Genomic DNA, 16,438 nt, shown 5'->3' with positions numbered 1-16,438 from the left:
TCTTACAGATAGTTATAATATAGATCTCTTTAGAAAATTTCAGCTACTGCATCAGAACACAGGGAGATCAATTTGGGGAACCATGTTACTGTATTTCAATCCAAATTTTATAATTATTGTGTTGGTCTTTTAGTTACCTTGTTGTCACCGAACAAAATTATTTGAAAAATTCTGCTCTGTTGCCTCAAACCTGTTACAATTAACAGAGGCCTATCTAATACTTGCAAATGCTATTCCACAAGATCACTGGCTGTGTGTGGCTCCTTCAGCATGCTATACGTGTTCGGTGAGCAGTGAGGAATCAGTCCTCTCCTCTCCAAACCAGTGACGTTAAATCTGTTTCTTGTATAGGTGTGTGAAACAGTTGGGTATAAATTTATTTATATATAAGTTAGTCTCAGGAATACAGTACATGTACATCACCAATGTATAACCAGGCCTTTACAGACCAGGATGTTTGTAAGGAATGTCTTTACTCCTTCTAACAGAGTGTAAGGTGTAAAAGTACAAAAAAGAATGGGATATTAAAACAAAGTAAGACAGACACTTGAGACAGACAACATCATTCCAGTTTAATATACTTTTGCCCAGTCTACTCAGTTAACAAGCTTTAAAAGGATCTGGACACCAAAGTGACATTAGGTCTTAACACTATAAGCAATGATATTGAAATATACACCACCCAAATAGTATGGCTTTAATTTTTTGTGATACTAAATTGTTCAAATATTTCATGGAGTCCAAGTCTGAATGAAACTTGAAACTAAATTTGAGTCAAGTCTTCAGCTTATTGTCTTTTTTAAGTGTCTTCAGCTACAGTACAAGGTTTTTTTTTTGTCTTCCTCCAGTGGCCCTCTGTGATTTCACCACTGATCTGACTGGTGGCAGACATCTTTGCCCTTTATTAATTAAGTTAGTGGTATGTTTGCATGTGGTTTATGCTACACATGTAAAAATACCTCACCATTAGAATTTGCTCCTTTTGTTTCACTAGTGTGTGTGTGTGTGTGTGTGTGTGCTTAACACAAGCACTTAAACCCAGTTTAATATCTAATTTGATCCCATGATACAGACATTAAAGAGTAAGATTCATATGTATTTTTGAAAGCAACAGCTTCACTACACAGTAAAAGGCAATGACTTATATACTTAACTAGGTATATGTTTATGTCATAGTACAGTTTTCTAAGAAATCAGTCAGTTCTGAATAAAAGTCAATGTTACACGGCTCCGTTTATCTTCAGATCCTTTTATAAAATCTTCACACCACTACATTTTCTTGGTCTTCCCCTGCGCTTCCTTGTGATTTTGCCACTGTTGTGGCTGCTGTTCTTCGTCTTCTTCCTTGAGTATTCTGGGTCGAAATCACAGTCGCCGTCTGAACTTTTTGCTCTCACTGCCAGTTTGCTTGTGTTCTCCTCCTGCATTGAGGTCATGTCGCTGTCGCTCGGCCCATCCTCACTTTCTTCATTACTGCATTGTGCACTCTTCATCTTTTGTTTTAGTAGTTTTTGAGTTTTGGGGTTTGTACCCGGGCCTCCCACTTGAATTGCCAAAACTAAGCTGCCTGATGCAAAGTTCTTAGGTCTTCCTATGGGTCTACCTGTACTTCTCCTTTTCTTTTTAGGGCTATATATTGTGTCCTCCTCAGATGTATCCTGTTCTTCGTCTAGGTCGTCTAGATCAGAGTCTGTGCCCCTTTTGTTCCCATTGTCATGAGAGTTACCACTCTCACTTGCCCTTTCATTTAACTTTTCTTTCTCCTGGTCGCCTCCAGAACTCGCCGAGTGGTAGCGCTGGACATGACTCTTCAGGCTCACGTTGTGATTAAAGCATTTGTCACAATGCTGACACTTGTAAGGCCTCTCTCCCGTGTGCAGTCGCATGTGAGATTTCAGGTGACTTGCCTGATTAAAGCCACGTTGGCACACCAAACACTTAAATGGCTTCTCTCCTGTGTGCACAGTTAAGTGCCTCTGCAGAGCCAGGGGCCAGAGGAATTCAATCCCACAGATGTGACATTTTAACTGCTTGGGGCCTCTGTGGTCTTCCAGGTGGATTCTGCGTTCCTTGTTCGAGGCAAACGTCTCTGAACAGTCAGGACATTTATACGGTTTTCCGTCTGTGAAGTGGATCTGCTCATGAGTGGTCTTGTCCACTTTTGTTCTGAATGTCACATGGCAGTATTTGCACCGATGCTCATATTTGTCATCATGGATTCTACTGTGAGTATTGAGAGCAATCTCACTGACGCACCTCTTCCCACAAATGTTGCAGGAAAAGGGTTTAATCTTGTGCTCACACGTGTGAGGCCACCGTCTACCGAAAAACATCCCACACTCTGTGCAGAGCTGACTGTATTTGGTGTATCTGGGGGTGTGTGAGGGATAATATTCATACTCTCCTTCCCCCGCATCTTGGTATTTTTCTTTGGGTTTCTTTTGAAGCACTCTAGCTGAAAACAAATTATTCACTGGCTTCCACTCCTCTTCTGAGTCCATGTCGCTCTGATCACTTGTTTCCTCAGTTTCATCTATGGGATCATTCTCCTCATCAATACCAGCAACCGTCTCGGGGACCCCTGTGTCACTGAAGTGGGCATCATCTGTTGGTTCTGCCTGTAGTACAGTGACAACAATGGATATGGTTTTAAATTTACAAATACATATAGTATTTAGCAAGTCCATGCTTGCTAAACTTGTCTGTTCCTGTTTGTATTTCTTCGTCGGCTTGTTGTAATGTCCCCACTAGTCTTACCGGGGACATCTGTATAATGTGGTTTTATTTTATCAAGTTTAACTACCTTTGATAATTGTTTTTTTCCTCTCGGCTTATCCTGTGAGTTGCTACTTGTCTATTTAAAATTGGTTGCCCTGTGTCTCTATTTGCTTACTTTATGATATTTGCTTCTGTGGTATATTTTTATTAATTGTTTTTAATGGCTACTTTAACATCTGTCCAAGGGACAAAAAGTTGAAAATTAGGCTTTTGGTTTACACTTTGACAGTGATTTTAATTTTAAAAATGTGTTGCTGTGTTTTTTTAGTCTTGGATTCACAACTCTACAAAAAATATGCTCAGCTGTTGCTGATTGCATCTAAATAGACTGACTAATGATGTCCTACCTCTGGAATGATTTCTGTGGCTCCTGCCAGGTGTTGTTCTTCATCCGTTGGTACCCTGTCACTGACTTGGCTTTGCCACTGGTTTCTGTACTCACACTGAAGGCACTGCTGGTTCAGTATGAGAAGTACCCCATAGGTGACCTTCTCCATCTCAAGCTTAGATCCACATGAGGGGCACTTGCTGCTGAACAGCTGCAGGAGGCGTTTTTCATTTACAACATGCTTGTCCTTCATCTTTAGAAGTGTGGCTCTAAAAATCAATGAAACATTAAAACACTATTGCTGTAAAAGCACTGCTGTAAAAAGTAGGAAAGGGGACAAAACTTTTAGCATAACTTCAAAGAAAACATACTTTTCTCTGATTAAATCACTATTCACATGTATTGGTTTCATCTGACCATACGCCGATATGAACACTTTTGTTTCAGAACAGGAGACTCCTTTTGAGACTGGGCCTCCTTGGGCATCTGCAAATTAAAAGTAGAAACAATGTGAGATAAATTCACTAACTTTACTGAACTCATTGAAGTCAGACCTGATTTTTTCGTAAATAGAACTTCGATTACTTGTTTTAAGTTGATCATGCTGACGAGCCACTTCAGTGTTTTCCACAGGCTCCTACAGAACGTAACAAAAATGTAACACAAGCTTGTAGTTAGCACAAAACATTGAAATAGAGTTTGGTTGATTTTACAATACCACATCTTACCATGTCATTTGAAAACATATCACGACTATGTATGGACAATGTATATTAACATGATATCATATCTAGCTACTGTGTAGTAGCACTATAACAGACACAACTGTCAGTACAAGCAAAAGCATCATTTGTGGATTAGCACTACTGATCAGTTTCCTCTGGGAAGATTCTGGGTGTGAACTTTCTCCGTAGTTAGTACATGTTGTGAAGTGCTGTGCTGATGCTGTACAAAGGTTGGAAGTGATGTGCAGCTTTCTGCTGACAGCAGCGCTGCTGTCATCACCAACGTGTCTGACACACAGTACGCTGCTCACAGTAAACACGGTTAATGGACGTTGTGTGTCACTGTGCGTGTAGCATTACAAACTTAGAAGTCCTTCACTGACATGTTGGTTATGTCTTCACATACACTGTGTGTGTAGAGCTGTCAGAACACACTCACCACACATTCTGGTGTCTCCACAATGGGTTCAGGTTCGTCTTGCTCTGACCGGGGACAAACGGATGGGACCGCACTGGGTTTGAGCTGGACCCCGCCAGCCACACATAAGTGATCCGGGCTCGGGTTTTCAAAACAGTCCGCTTTGAAGTGTTCGCCACAGATGGTGATATCAGTCCAGGATGACTCTTTAAATCGTTGCTTGTTGACACTGGCCAGAAACTGGACCCACTCCAGTCTCTTCTCCGGATCCTCTGGTAACCGGAACCGCTGCGTTCTCCGACGCCAGGAACCACATCCGACAACGGAGCACATCCTGGATGTAAGATTTTCCTTCCAGCTCCTAAGGCGCCTGACTGCGGTTTACATCTTTGTAAAGCCGCAGCACTGTGGGTTTAGGTTTGTTTCAACCACAGCGCTAAGCTAACGCAGCTACCTGCGGTGGCCATAGCGGCGGCGTGGGCGGAGTTGAATGGACGGGTTCGAAGGGTTTCATACCAGGCGTACACCGGCGGCGATGGATTTTTGTCAAACTGAAATGATCTATTTATTATTTATATATTCTTTTTTAGCAATATGTATTTATTCGTTTATTTAGCTTATTTTATTAAATAGCATATTGTTTGGGCAACATTTGTATATTATTAAAAAATAATATAGGAATATAAAGTATTTCTGTAATAACGTTATTTGGTGCATGTTCAGAAATAAGGTTTGCATAACAATTTAACATGAATTTACTCAGTTTTAATCAGAATAATTTTTTAATTAGAATATTAATAATTAAAATCTTTCACGTATGAAAAAGGGAGGAAAATAGTCTTGTTGCTTTAGCCCCCAAAAAGCTGTAAAACAGGCTGATAACAGTCAAGTGCAGACGTGTACATATGTGTAGTTTCCAGCAGGTGTCGATGTTCACCTTTAAAAGTTCTCAACTTTGACTATTGTCAGCTGTTCATATTATAATGATAATCACAATCACTTGTCATTTCTGAGAAGTCAAAGAAACTGGTAGTAATTTATTTATTTGTTTTTTTTTTTATATTGCAGACTATGAAATTTGGTATCGTATAAAAAATTTCAAAACTCGTACAAAACTGACCTGAATCTGATGAGTGACCTGAGTACCTGTTAAAAAACTTAATACTAAAAAAAGTAAATGTTGAAACATGATATGGAACAGAACATAAAATCAAAAAGTTAGAAACAATATAAATAAGTGATGAAAATGGACAAAACAGGGATTTAAAAGCAAGTTCCTCCTCTTAAACCCACCTGAGGGTCAATGGTCTCTCAGCCCCATCCTCAAAACATCACCTGCAAAGGATGGGAGAAGTCCTGTGTAGCTCCTCTCAGTTCTCACCCTCTCTCCCTTTCTTTCTCTCTCTCTTTTATGGCAAAATATTGCACTGAAAATAGTCTCAAATGAGTGAGAGAGAGCATGTGTGTGTCTGTGTGTGTCTGTGTGTCTGTGTGTGTGTGTGTGAGCGTATGTGTGTGTGTGTGTGTGTGTGTGTGTGTAGCTTTGTGATGAAGCTAAAGGTCTCATCGCCTCAAAGGACACATGTTTTCCAGGAGGTGGAGCACATACTGTACAGTTCATGCCTCATGTTATGTATCTCCCGGGATCTGTAATTGTAAACAGTAATTTAGTTCTGTATGAATTCTCACAGTCCTATTGAATTAATAAAGTTATATATACTTGTATAGTTATTGCATGTTTTCCATACAGAAGATTTTCAACAGACAAATATATATCAAGACCCTTAAAACAAAGAAAGTAGCCTACAAAAGAAGGAAAGAAGGATCATATGGCTCCTTTTGAAACTCCCCCAAAAAAGTAACTGTACTAAAAGTAGGTGGTTTAATAATAAGTCAAAGTGCTGATCACATAAAATTCTGTCTCACATTTTGTAATGCGGATTTTTTGCCGAAGTCCGCAGCTGGAACACGTGGCTGAAATGTGGTTCCAAGGTTATCTCTGTGGTTTTAAACATATGGCCCCTGAACAAACAGGAATTCCATTCAGAACTGCAGCCTCCGCAACAGGCTTGTGAAGCAGGTGGTAACAGGTTACATTTTTGCCCCCCTCTGTGCTGCGTGTGCTATCAATGTACCACATACTAGATTTTAAGACAAGAGAAAGAAATGACGAGGCTCTTTGGATTTATTTTTATTCCTGCTGAGTGTTTTGATGGTGTCTACTTGCTGGGTATGTTATAAGTTATTCCAAGTGTCCATTAATCAGTGCTACATAATGCACATCTGCACTGTTGAGGCCAGTCAATCAATCTGTCATCACACTACCTCATTATTTATTCACATCCTTGTGTTTGGCCACATGCACATGATAATATGTATGTTAGATTATTGCTCTACTTTCCTACTGGCATTGTAAATCAAAAAAGGCCACAGTGATTACCAGCGTAAAAAGTGCACAGTCTCTTTGATCTTTTATATAATTGTTCAGCATCAGTGTATTTGCTGAATGTACTAAAACTTATTAGGAATGTGCTGTGAAACTGTAAACACCAGAATGGGCCAATAACCCCAGCAATGCACACAAACACACTGTGAGAAGATCATTTTCACTGTTTACACAGCAACAAACCCCACTCCATTAATGGTGAATGTACTTCAATGTGAAGTTCCCATGTGACCGTGTTAAAGAATAGAGGGGAAATTGTTCCAGAACATGTAGAAAATGTAAGTTTTCTGGATGTTTGTACACAAAGAATTTTTACTCCTGTGCACGTTCTTTTCTCCTTCGGCATATCAATTCTGGGAAAAGAGCGAGAGTCGGAGTTGAAACATGTCAGCTGCCTTTCACATTCACAGAGGAATGTTGGCGAGTCTTTACAATGTTGTCAGTCAGTACACCAGATAAGAGCTCTCAGTTCATAAATAAGATTGATGGCAGTGCATACCACCAGTTCCTGCTCTGTGTTTTCCCATACAAGCTTCTCTGTCAAAAGCATCTGTACTATTTCCCCAGCTCATATCCACAGCTTTCAAGTCCAGGCATGCGTAGGTGTTTTAACATATTCCTCTTTCAAGTACCAAATCACATTACAGCATTATACATTCTAACTTTGCTCACTCCGTGGTGTAAGAGAATAATGACAAGTGTTTGAAACGCTGCACAGAACGTTACCATTGACAGGCACATTGAACTGATTATGTTTGACACACAATCACATTAAACCAAGGAGCCTTCACTAGAAATGTAAAAAAAAACAAAAAAACAATAATAATCTTTGATATTTTGAACAGGGTTCAAGAAGTTTAAAGTTTACAGCTACCTTATTTTACTTTTTCAAATACATATTAGTGCTATGACAAGTGCTATGACATGCTAACACATAACTTAAAGCTATAATACACACGTAAAAAAAGAGATAATTTCTTTGATGTTTTAATGTGAAAGACTCTACAGCTCCTGTTTATCCGTTAAAATGTGTGAAAGCTGCTTTCTTCCAGCCATAGTTTCACATACACACACTCAGACCTTGCAGACAGAAGATGGCCACTCGAACATGTGAGCTGACACTGCCATAACTTATTGTCCTACTGCATTGTGAGGTCTCATTGTCAGTGCTGCTCGACCACTCCAAACCGGTCCAAGTGGATATCTGTGATTGTGTGTGAGTGAGGTAGGCAGATCTATCCCAAAACAGACACCACATAACTGAGCTCTCCATTCTCTCATCTACAATAGTTTGCTAACGCCTCTGGGTGTGAGTCAAATTAAAGGCAATAAAAGCTATTAAGGAATGGAACACATATTAGTAAAGGTGCTTGCAAGAATTTTAAACGGCATTAGTGGCTAATCTGGGAGAAACCTGCTTTTGTCACGTATACGGTTACATGCCCCTGTGAGAATGTGATCTATGTCAAGCATGCTCCTCATGGCAAGAAGAGAACAAGAGAGCAGGCCACCCGAGAAAGTTGAACCCAAAAGAATGCAGCTCTGGTACTTATTAATGAGGAGCACTCTTCTGTGTGGTGGAACGAGACGACAGGAATGAGGAGAAGGAACCACAAAGTGAGACAGAAGATGGAGTGGAACAAAAAGAGATCTTTTTTTAACACTTGAGAAGCAATTTGGGGCTTATTTTCATGTCTTAGCAGAAAAAAAACAGCTGAGTGTTTAAAGTTTTCAAAAGCCAGTTCATGTATATTAGAATATTTTATTGCTTTATGAAATTTTGCATGAATTCAACTGTAAAACCTTCATACGGTTTGAAGTTCACACAAATGTCTGAAGACAACACTTGGCGGGTTGTTTATAGCTTGACGTGTCCGTGATTGTCGGAACATAACTTAAAACAAACATAAAAACTCTTTGGCGTCCTGCTCAAAGCATTCTTTTATCTCAATACAGACATCTGTACAAAATAATAAAATAATAATAACAATAATAATTACCTGTTTAACTTGTTTGTTAGTTCAAAGCTCACAGTGAAAGTGAAAAACAAACACAATGTAGTTTTCAACTTTTATCCACAACGGTGACCAAACCAGCAGAATCACCACACTCACATACTGTAGTCACACATGCAAACATACTCTGAGAAGGAATTACAAACCAGATCATGAAACAATCACTATGATGCAACACCCTCCCAAAATTACAAACTGTGTCAGTGTGGCAAAAATATACCAACTTGTCTTTTTTTGCCTTATGCATCTTACCCTTCAAATACCCTCTGTCTGTCTGTGTAGGACCAGCTACTCAGTCTTAATGGATATGAACAGCAGACACATTTAAATCAGCAGTGTTTCTTGTGTTATCAGCTTAAATTATTGAGTAAAGGGAAGTCTTCCAAACACATATTTTCCATGTGATGGGAATGTGAGGTTATTCAGATTAACATTTTTTGGAGAGTGGGTCACATAGATAACCATTTATTGGATATTTATCTAGAATGAGTAAGGATTATTTGAGGAAGTTGGAAACCAGATAAGATAAATATGTAGCTTCTTAACTCACTGGGTTGGGATAGTAGATAAAAGAGGGAATACATTCTGGAAAGCAGCAATTATATTTCTGTATATATATATTTATTTATATAAATATTTTGACATATATTCTCTGAGAACATGTTGCCCTATTACAATCCACAATACTGTCCAAGTACCTTAGGAGAGCCATAGTTTCTCACCCAGCTAAACAGGCTGCCTGCAGCTGTCCAGCTGTCCAGTGAGTCGGAGCACTGCTCCCTCTTTAAAATCTGAAAGGGTTTTTCTGTTTGTTTTGTTTGTTTGTTGGCCTCTGTCCACGACGTTCTTGCACACAAGATTTTCTTCCATTATCTACTGAAGGACTTGCACTCTTCACAGCTTCTCAGAATTGCTTTGTTTTCCTCATTTAAAAGCCAGTTCTCTAAATGAAGATTTCCACCGCCTCTGAATCCAGCTCTTCCAGGCCTCTGAAGGGATTTAATAGCAACTTCTTAGGTTCTGCCTTGTCTGGAAAAAAATAACAAGAGACAATAAAAACATGATATACATGATTTAAGGTTAAAAACTGTGGTAAAATATTCCAGCTGATGTATCAGTGACTAAAGGTTAAGTGAATTTCCCCCAGTTAAACAGACCCCTTTGGTAAATGTGCTCAGTCAACAGATCCACTTGATTTCATAACCATGCACATTCCACAAGACCCACATTATGAACCAGGAGCTGCACAGATGGTATCTGATTGGCTGCTTAAGCAGCAGCATTGTTAAGCAATTTGAACATCCATGAAGCCAAAGTCCATAAGTGTATTTACATACTCTGAGCTTGTGCAGAACAATTTGTTCACTGTACTAAGCATGAAGAAATCATTTACGATTTAAGTTTTACATTGAGTGCATTATTGGATTAATGGCCGTAGTAAACAAACACACTCATGCATATTTGATAGATCACTTACCCCGGCTTAGCTTAGTTGTGCTGGCAGTCTCTTTGGCTTTGGTTCCCTCCACCTGCCACTCTACTGTTCCAGGTTCAGACTGAACAGATAACTCAGGGTTTGCGAAATTCTTATCATCTGAAAGACTCTTACCTAAAAGGGAACGTCACAGAAAAGTTTATGTATAGATGCCTACATGGCCCATATTGGAGCCATTAGAAACAGGTAAGCTGCTTTGACTTTGTACTGCCCCAAATTAACAATGTAAAAATGCAACATTATTCTGCTCACCTCTGGTCTTTGTGGTAGTCTTGATGGTGCTAATTGAGGAAGTAGAGGGGGCTGGTTGGAGTGTTCCCCCAGCAGTATTGAGGAGGTTTGTATGTGTACTTTGCTCTTCTTTCCTCCCCTGGTCCTGATGCAACCGCTGGTTGAGGATCTTGATCACAGCATCCTTTTCCAAGATTTGAGCGTAAAGAGCGCGGATCCTGGCACAAAACGAAACAATAACAGGTCAGAAACCATGTCATGATTTATAAAAACAATTATCTGGAACAAGGTCAATCATAAGTCTGCACCTGTTCTCCATCTCTTGATTCCTGTAGTCAGCAACTGGCAGGTCCTCATTGAAGCTGTTGTTGGAAGAGTGGCAGGGTGAGTGGTTAATAATGGTGGTGTCTCTGCAAAAGGTTGAGAAATTGGAATTTAAATTCAAATGAGCTGAAAAACGTTGCACTGTAAACTGTGTACATGGAACGTTTTACTAAATGTCGCGCGAATGCTAGTGTTACATGATCCTTACCTCTGAGCAGCAGCAGTGGCAGCCACCTCCATGGCAAACTGCCTCATGGTGCTCTCCTCCAGGTACTTCTGCTCCCAGCGCACCATGTCAGCCTCCAGCGCAAGGATTCGCTCCTCCCGCTCACGCAGACGCTCATGCAGCGAGCCCATGGTCACTCCTGGTGGCTGGGATTGCCTCTGAGGTGGTAAATGAAATAGACACAATTAAATGATTAGTAGGAAAATACAGTAAAGAAAATTTGAAACTCATTATAATTTCACCCTTTGCAAATGTACCTGTTGTGCCCTTAGACTCCTCAGCTCCTGCTCCAGTCGTGTCCTCAACTTCATCTCCAGGCTTTCCCTTTTCTCACAGGTGGACTGTAACTGAGCCAGCGCACTCTGAAGCCTCTCTACCTTCTCCACATAAGCCCTCTTCCTCCTCAGCTCCTCCTCAAGCTGACGCCCGCGTACTCGAGCTGCCTCCAGGGTCTCCTCAAGCCGCTTTGCCCTGAGGCTCTGCTCCTCCCCTTTGGCTTGCAATCGCTGCAGTTCCCGCTCTACACGTTCCCGCTCAAAGTTCTGCTCCTCATCTGAAGCAAAATAAATAAAGAACGTTGGGAAAGTTAAATGAATGCTTGCTGCGTGTGGACATGACTTTAACAGTAGTTTGGGTTGGAAAACAACATGAAACATGCTATGAGGTATGAAATTGTTCCAAATCTGTTATTTCTAAAAAAAAAATACAATCAATTTCCTTCTCCTGAGTCAAAACCCAGTAATAAGTACCAGAGTTGCTACATGGCAGCCAGTGTTCTTCATTTAGCAAAGCAGTCGTGGAATGCTGAGAGGAAAGGGGGCGAAAAACCTTCTTATCCCTTTGACCCACATAACACAGAGCATTCCTCACCAAGGCCATACAAATGGCACCTCTCTGCTTAAGTCCTTAAACAGACAACATAAATCACACTAACAACAGGTGGGGGGGGAACCTCAGTTCTACCACTTCCACCGCTGCCCTGTGATAGAGCCAGTTCATTTCCTTTTGCAAAGAGGTGCGTGGATTGAATTCCCTATAATTAAGCGTTTTTACCAAATAAGCTGAGGTTATGCAAGAGAAACTCATACATGCTTGATGTCCTTAGTTACAAAAAGGGCTCCATGCTACGCTGCAATCCAGTCCAATCAAGCAGGCTGATTGCAAAGGAGACTGTAACAGAGCTGGGGAGAGGAATCTGGTCAAACAAAATTACATATTTACTTTGTTCAAGGAGTTTCGCCATGAGGTGCTGGTTGTGGTCCGCTGCTTCTACTTCTTTTGCAACGTGCGTTCTGGCATTTTGCAAGTTTTCTGTAATGCAACACAATTTTAAATTTAGACTAGTCTGAAAACCATATGCATGTTTGAGCTAATATGTTGGCAGAGGTTTTGTGTGTGTCCTGTGGCAGTGGCCCGTACCTCTAAGGTCTCTGTTGAAATCCTGCAGCCTCCTGATTTCCGCCACCAGCCTCTTCCTCAGTGCCTGCTCCAGGTTCTCTCTCTTACTGCTGCCCTCCATCAATGTCTCATAGTCCTTTGAAATCCGTTGGATCTCCTGTTCCAACTGAAAGGGAAGGAAAGACAGAGAGGCAGAGAAAAAAAAAAAGAGAGAAAAACAGAGAGGTAGAAGGTAGAGAAGAGTAATACATGGTTAACCTACTTGAAATGCCAGGAATGTTGATTTTTGTTTTTACAGTACATAAAATACAGTGTATACAGGACAGTGTTTGTGTGTATGTTTGGTACAACTCTGAGAAGGAATTCAAGCCTGCACCACTCCCTGTGAGACTGATTTCTATCTACATTCCTGAGGGCTGATAGCAATAGTACCAGGTGTGTGAGCACACAAGAGCATGTACATACACAACACACACCGCAAGGCCAAAATGCACACACACACACACACGCGGGGAGAAGTCTGGGAAGGCTGCCAGCATAGGGAAGGTGTGCATGCCTGTGTTGTGGAAACGGCAAAGAGACACCCACCATTACAGCAGTCACACAGGCATGTTTACTCAGGGCTGCGGCCTGACGGAGAAAACTTTCCAACCCCGGCAATTATCATTCTTTAAGGCTGAGACAAGGCAAGGGCCATGTGACATAACTCCAGCAGTGAGTGGATTTTACAAAAGATTTGGCTGAGGTATCAAATGTCTCTAAAGTTGTTTCCACTATGTCGAACAAGAAAATGTCTCATTTTATGGCCTGTTTGGTTAGAGAATCAATCATGAAAATTGCAGAAAAAACGATTAGGGTGTGAGTAGGCTAAAATATGGCTGTTGGGTGAAAAAGCAAAAAGGAGCTTTCACTTTTTAAACAACCAGGCAGCCCACCACCCGCCATGGACCACAACCCCACCCCCATCAGCTTTATGTGAGTCACAACCCAAACAACTGCTATCTGACAAGTCCTAGGTTACGTTGAAAATCCCTGGACCCAACGTGCACACGCACGCACACACACACTCTCTGGCCTCTACTCTCTAGGTCACCTACACAATAAACACAGTAGCACTCTGCGAATTCTCTGTGGTATGAAGACAGCAGCTGCTGATTTCATCTGTCCACTCCAGATGAGGGAGTGATCCTGGAGTTGGATGTCAAGACAACTGTTGATTGGGGTTGTGTTTCATTGACAGGTGGCCGAGATGAAGGATGCCGTGTGGCTATGCAGCAACTTTGGCTTATTTCCCTCTGGATGTTAAATGAATGATTTTCTATCATGGATTTCCACTGCTTACCTTCTGAATACGACAAGTCTTCTCTCTGTGTTTCTCCAGCTCTTGCCTCAGCCTCTCATTCTCAATCAGGAGCAGTTCCACCTGGTTGGGTTCCTCCAAGCCAGCAGGTGGCAGGCTTGTGAATGTGCTGCAATAGGAGACTTCGGCTTGTTGACCAGACTGGACATACCTATAAAGTCAAATCAAACCATATTCATTTCACATCTAAATTTGATGCCATTCAGAGGAATGAAAAAGCAAGACACCTGAAATATCAGTTTATTCCTGTCTATCACCAAGCAGACAAGCTCACTCTGGTAGTTTGAAAGTCTATATGAGACACATACGTTTGTAAAAAGCATCCAAGGCGCCACAAACATGTGAGACTATCCTGTTTGCTGAATGCCAAACATTACCATCACCCACAAGGCTGGACTTGTTCTCTTGTTAAGTATTTCAAGAAGGAAATGTGAAGCGGTGTGCAGGCTATGCTGTGACTCACACGGATAAGTATGTGTTTATGCTCTTGAAACACAATGAAACCTGGAAGATGATTGTTACGCCGGCTCTCATACAAAAACTAAACCGCAGTGTATGATGTAATGCAAAAGCAGCTTTTAAAAAACGCACACAAACACAAGCACAGATATGGTCATCACACGCCTCTTTTTACCTGTGCTGCTGTGCCTGCACGCTCTCGTGGACCTGCTGAGGGATGAATACTTGGCCCTGAATGGGGGCTGTGTATTCTGGCGGTGGGCAGCGCTTGTCCAGGCTCGGCCCTGTGCTCTGAAGTGCTTGTTGGCTGTAGTAAGGCAGCTCCGGGTAGCTGTGAGACGTGCATTTGATAGCCTTCGCTTTAGCAGCTACATCATTCCTATCTAGAGATATCTGCATGCAATGCTCACTGAGTGATTGCACATGGCTGCACTTCAGCTCCATCAGGTCTGCCTCTTCATGAAAGGCCCCCTCGTGCAGCTCCTCATGAAGCTGCACTACAGGGGCTGCAGGGGCCCAGTGTGTCGCTAGATACTGAGACTGTGCTTTGGCCTGCTCATAGGTTGGCAGCTCCTCCCCGTGTAGCTGGTAGAGCTGGTAGCCGCTTTCTGAGTGGTGGTAGTCGCCCTGATGCTCCTGACCCTGAGGCTCCTGCCTGGCAGAGAGCTGAGGAGATGGAGGGTCCTCCTGGGTGAGACTCTCCAAAGAGGATCTTGGGCTGGGTCCACTGTTGCTTCCACTGCCTCCGCGCAGGGCCTGCTGCTGGATGGCTAATAAGGTGCGGGTGTCTGTGGGGTTTCCATAGCGGAGATGCTCCTGGATGAGTCTGTGCAGGACCGTGCCAGATGGCTCTTCAGTGGATGACATACTCTTTTGTTCAAGTTCTTATTCTCACTTAAGAACAGTTGTGCTCTTTATTATTTGGAAACTATTTTAATAAACCAGCGGTGAACCTGGAAGAAAACAGGATGAGAAAGTAGCATCAGTGTGAGGTGGCTGTGTTAATCATATGAGACAACTGATAGCATCAAGAGTGCTGCCATAGAACATGAGGGAACCTTCAAAGAAGGTTTTTTGAAACATGTAACATCACAACTGGCAACACAGGCCATAAACACATCTGCTTTTATATAACGTCTGTTTACACCTTTCACGTTTCATGTTGGTTCGAGTATTTCGTGAACACGAGTCAACAGCGACAACACAGGCACGAGGAGACATTTTCCTCAGCAGCAGAAAATACGTGCGCCAAACAAAATCCCCTCTCACGGGGGAGAAAAAGCGCATGAAACCGCACTGTAAAGTAACTTCAACTTTGAAAATACCTTTCATTCCCTCTCACATCAAAACAATTGTCAGTTGTTTAAACCAGAAGTTACAACGCTGCTACTTTACTCGTGTTTGTGCTCAGGGAGAAAGAGACGCTCCTCTTACCAGCTCACGCTCTCATCGTAATAAAACGTTGTTATCGACCTCGGTGTAAAATTCACAGTAATTCCACTATTTCCATGAGTGTTTTTAAGTCAAACGCGTCTCATCTTCCTGCCCTCGGACAGGCGGCCGCGGTCCTCCCTTGCTGTGAAATGACTGTGGGGAGAGCAGGCGGCGATAATAAGTAACCGAGCAGGACTGAGATCGGAATGTCAGGAATGTAAAGCGCGACGTCCCCCGGGGATCAAAAGCGTAAAAGCGGGGGGGAGGTGGGGGGGGGTTGCATCGTTACCAACAAGGGGTTAAAAAGAAGTATAGGAAAGAGCTTTGTTTTACAAAGCTCATGGTGAATGCGTTTAAGATTATAACGAGATGTGTCGACCTTTCTGGTACAAACACAACACTTTAGAATTTAATAACTGCGCTACTTTGTTTTTCTGTTCAAATCAGTCACCGACCAAAAAGTCATTGTGCAGAATGTGGAATACATATTGTTAAATACTGCTTAGAAAGGTCCAGCAGTTAATGTAAAGTACTCAGTGTGTATAATTCCCCTATACCAGTTGCATTGTTACATTTATTTTTAATTCTTCTGATCTATTGCAAATAATTATATTAACATGAGAGTAAAGTCTAAAATATTCACAACTGTTTTACAATAGCGTTTAAAAATTACAAAAATACTGTTGAGTAACATGGTGTCATATTTTATAAACTGCTTACGTTTTGCATGTGAAATTATGAACTGGATAAAAAGTAAAATGTTTCCCACTGAAATGTTGTTGAGTAGAAGTGAGAATATGC

At 41.6% G+C, this 16,438-nt stretch overlaps 2 protein-coding genes across 3 annotated transcripts; both read right to left on the bottom strand.

The window, feature by feature from the left end:
- Positions 1-551: 551 nt before the first annotated feature.
- LOC137098667 (uncharacterized) lies at positions 552-5,069 on the bottom strand. The gene is made up of 5 exons (XM_067475152.1): positions 4,271-5,069; positions 3,692-3,743; positions 3,478-3,592; positions 3,126-3,375; positions 552-2,618 (listed from the first exon to the last, which is right to left on the bottom strand). The coding sequence occupies exons 1-5, from the start codon at positions 4,580-4,582 to the stop codon at positions 1,251-1,253; spliced, it is 2,097 nt and encodes a 698-aa protein (XP_067331253.1). The 5' UTR covers positions 4,583-5,069; the 3' UTR covers positions 552-1,250.
- Positions 5,070-8,437: 3,368 nt separating this feature from the next.
- Positions 8,438-15,811, bottom strand: amotl2b (angiomotin like 2b). Of its 2 annotated transcripts, none has more exons than XM_067474946.1 (11): positions 15,638-15,811; positions 14,379-15,156; positions 13,727-13,895; positions 12,406-12,550; positions 12,208-12,297; positions 11,244-11,539; positions 10,969-11,144; positions 10,745-10,798; positions 10,458-10,654; positions 10,188-10,319; positions 8,438-9,739 (listed from the first exon to the last, which is right to left on the bottom strand). In XM_067474946.1, the coding sequence occupies exons 2-11, from the start codon at positions 15,068-15,070 to the stop codon at positions 9,654-9,656; spliced, it is 2,037 nt and encodes a 678-aa protein (XP_067331047.1). In that variant the 5' UTR covers positions 15,071-15,156; positions 15,638-15,811; the 3' UTR covers positions 8,438-9,653. The 2 variants fall into 2 exon arrangements, with proteins under 2 accessions (XP_067331047.1, XP_067331046.1); XM_067474945.1 differs by having other exon boundaries at positions 10,745-10,846; positions 15,638-15,810.
- Positions 15,812-16,438: the final 627 nt, after the last annotated feature.

This window comes from Channa argus, chromosome 14 (assembly GCF_033026475.1).
Source record: "Channa argus isolate prfri chromosome 14, Channa argus male v1.0, whole genome shotgun sequence".
Lineage (NCBI taxonomy): Eukaryota > Metazoa > Chordata > Actinopteri > Anabantiformes > Channidae > Channa > Channa argus.
The sequence above is the reverse complement of the archived record's forward strand: the minus strand, read 5'-3'. Positions and strand labels throughout refer to the sequence as shown.

Bases quoted from the DNA above. Each gene is read 5' to 3' on its own strand.
- LOC137098667 (XM_067475152.1), bottom strand. From the start codon at position 4,582: ATGTGCTCCGTTGTCGGATGTGGTTCCTGGCGTCGGAGAACGCAGCGG. The intron at 3,593-3,691 runs GTAATCGAAGTT...TTTAATTTGCAG, and splicing joins GCATGATCAACTTAAAACAA to ATGCCCAAGGAGGCCCAGTC. The intron at 2,619-3,125 runs GTAGGACATCAT...ACTGTACTACAG, and splicing joins CCACAGAAATCATTCCAGAG to GCAGAACCAACAGATGATGC.
- amotl2b (XM_067474945.1), bottom strand. From the start codon at position 15,070: ATGTCATCCACTGAAGAGCCATCTGGCACGGTCCTGCACAGACTCATC. The intron at 13,896-14,378 runs GTAAAAAGAGGC...TTGACTTTATAG, and splicing joins GTGCAGGCACAGCAGCACAG to GTATGTCCAGTCTGGTCAAC. The intron at 10,320-10,457 runs GTGAGCAGAATA...GTTCCCTTTTAG, and splicing joins GACTACCACAAAGACCAGAG to GTAAGAGTCTTTCAGATGAT.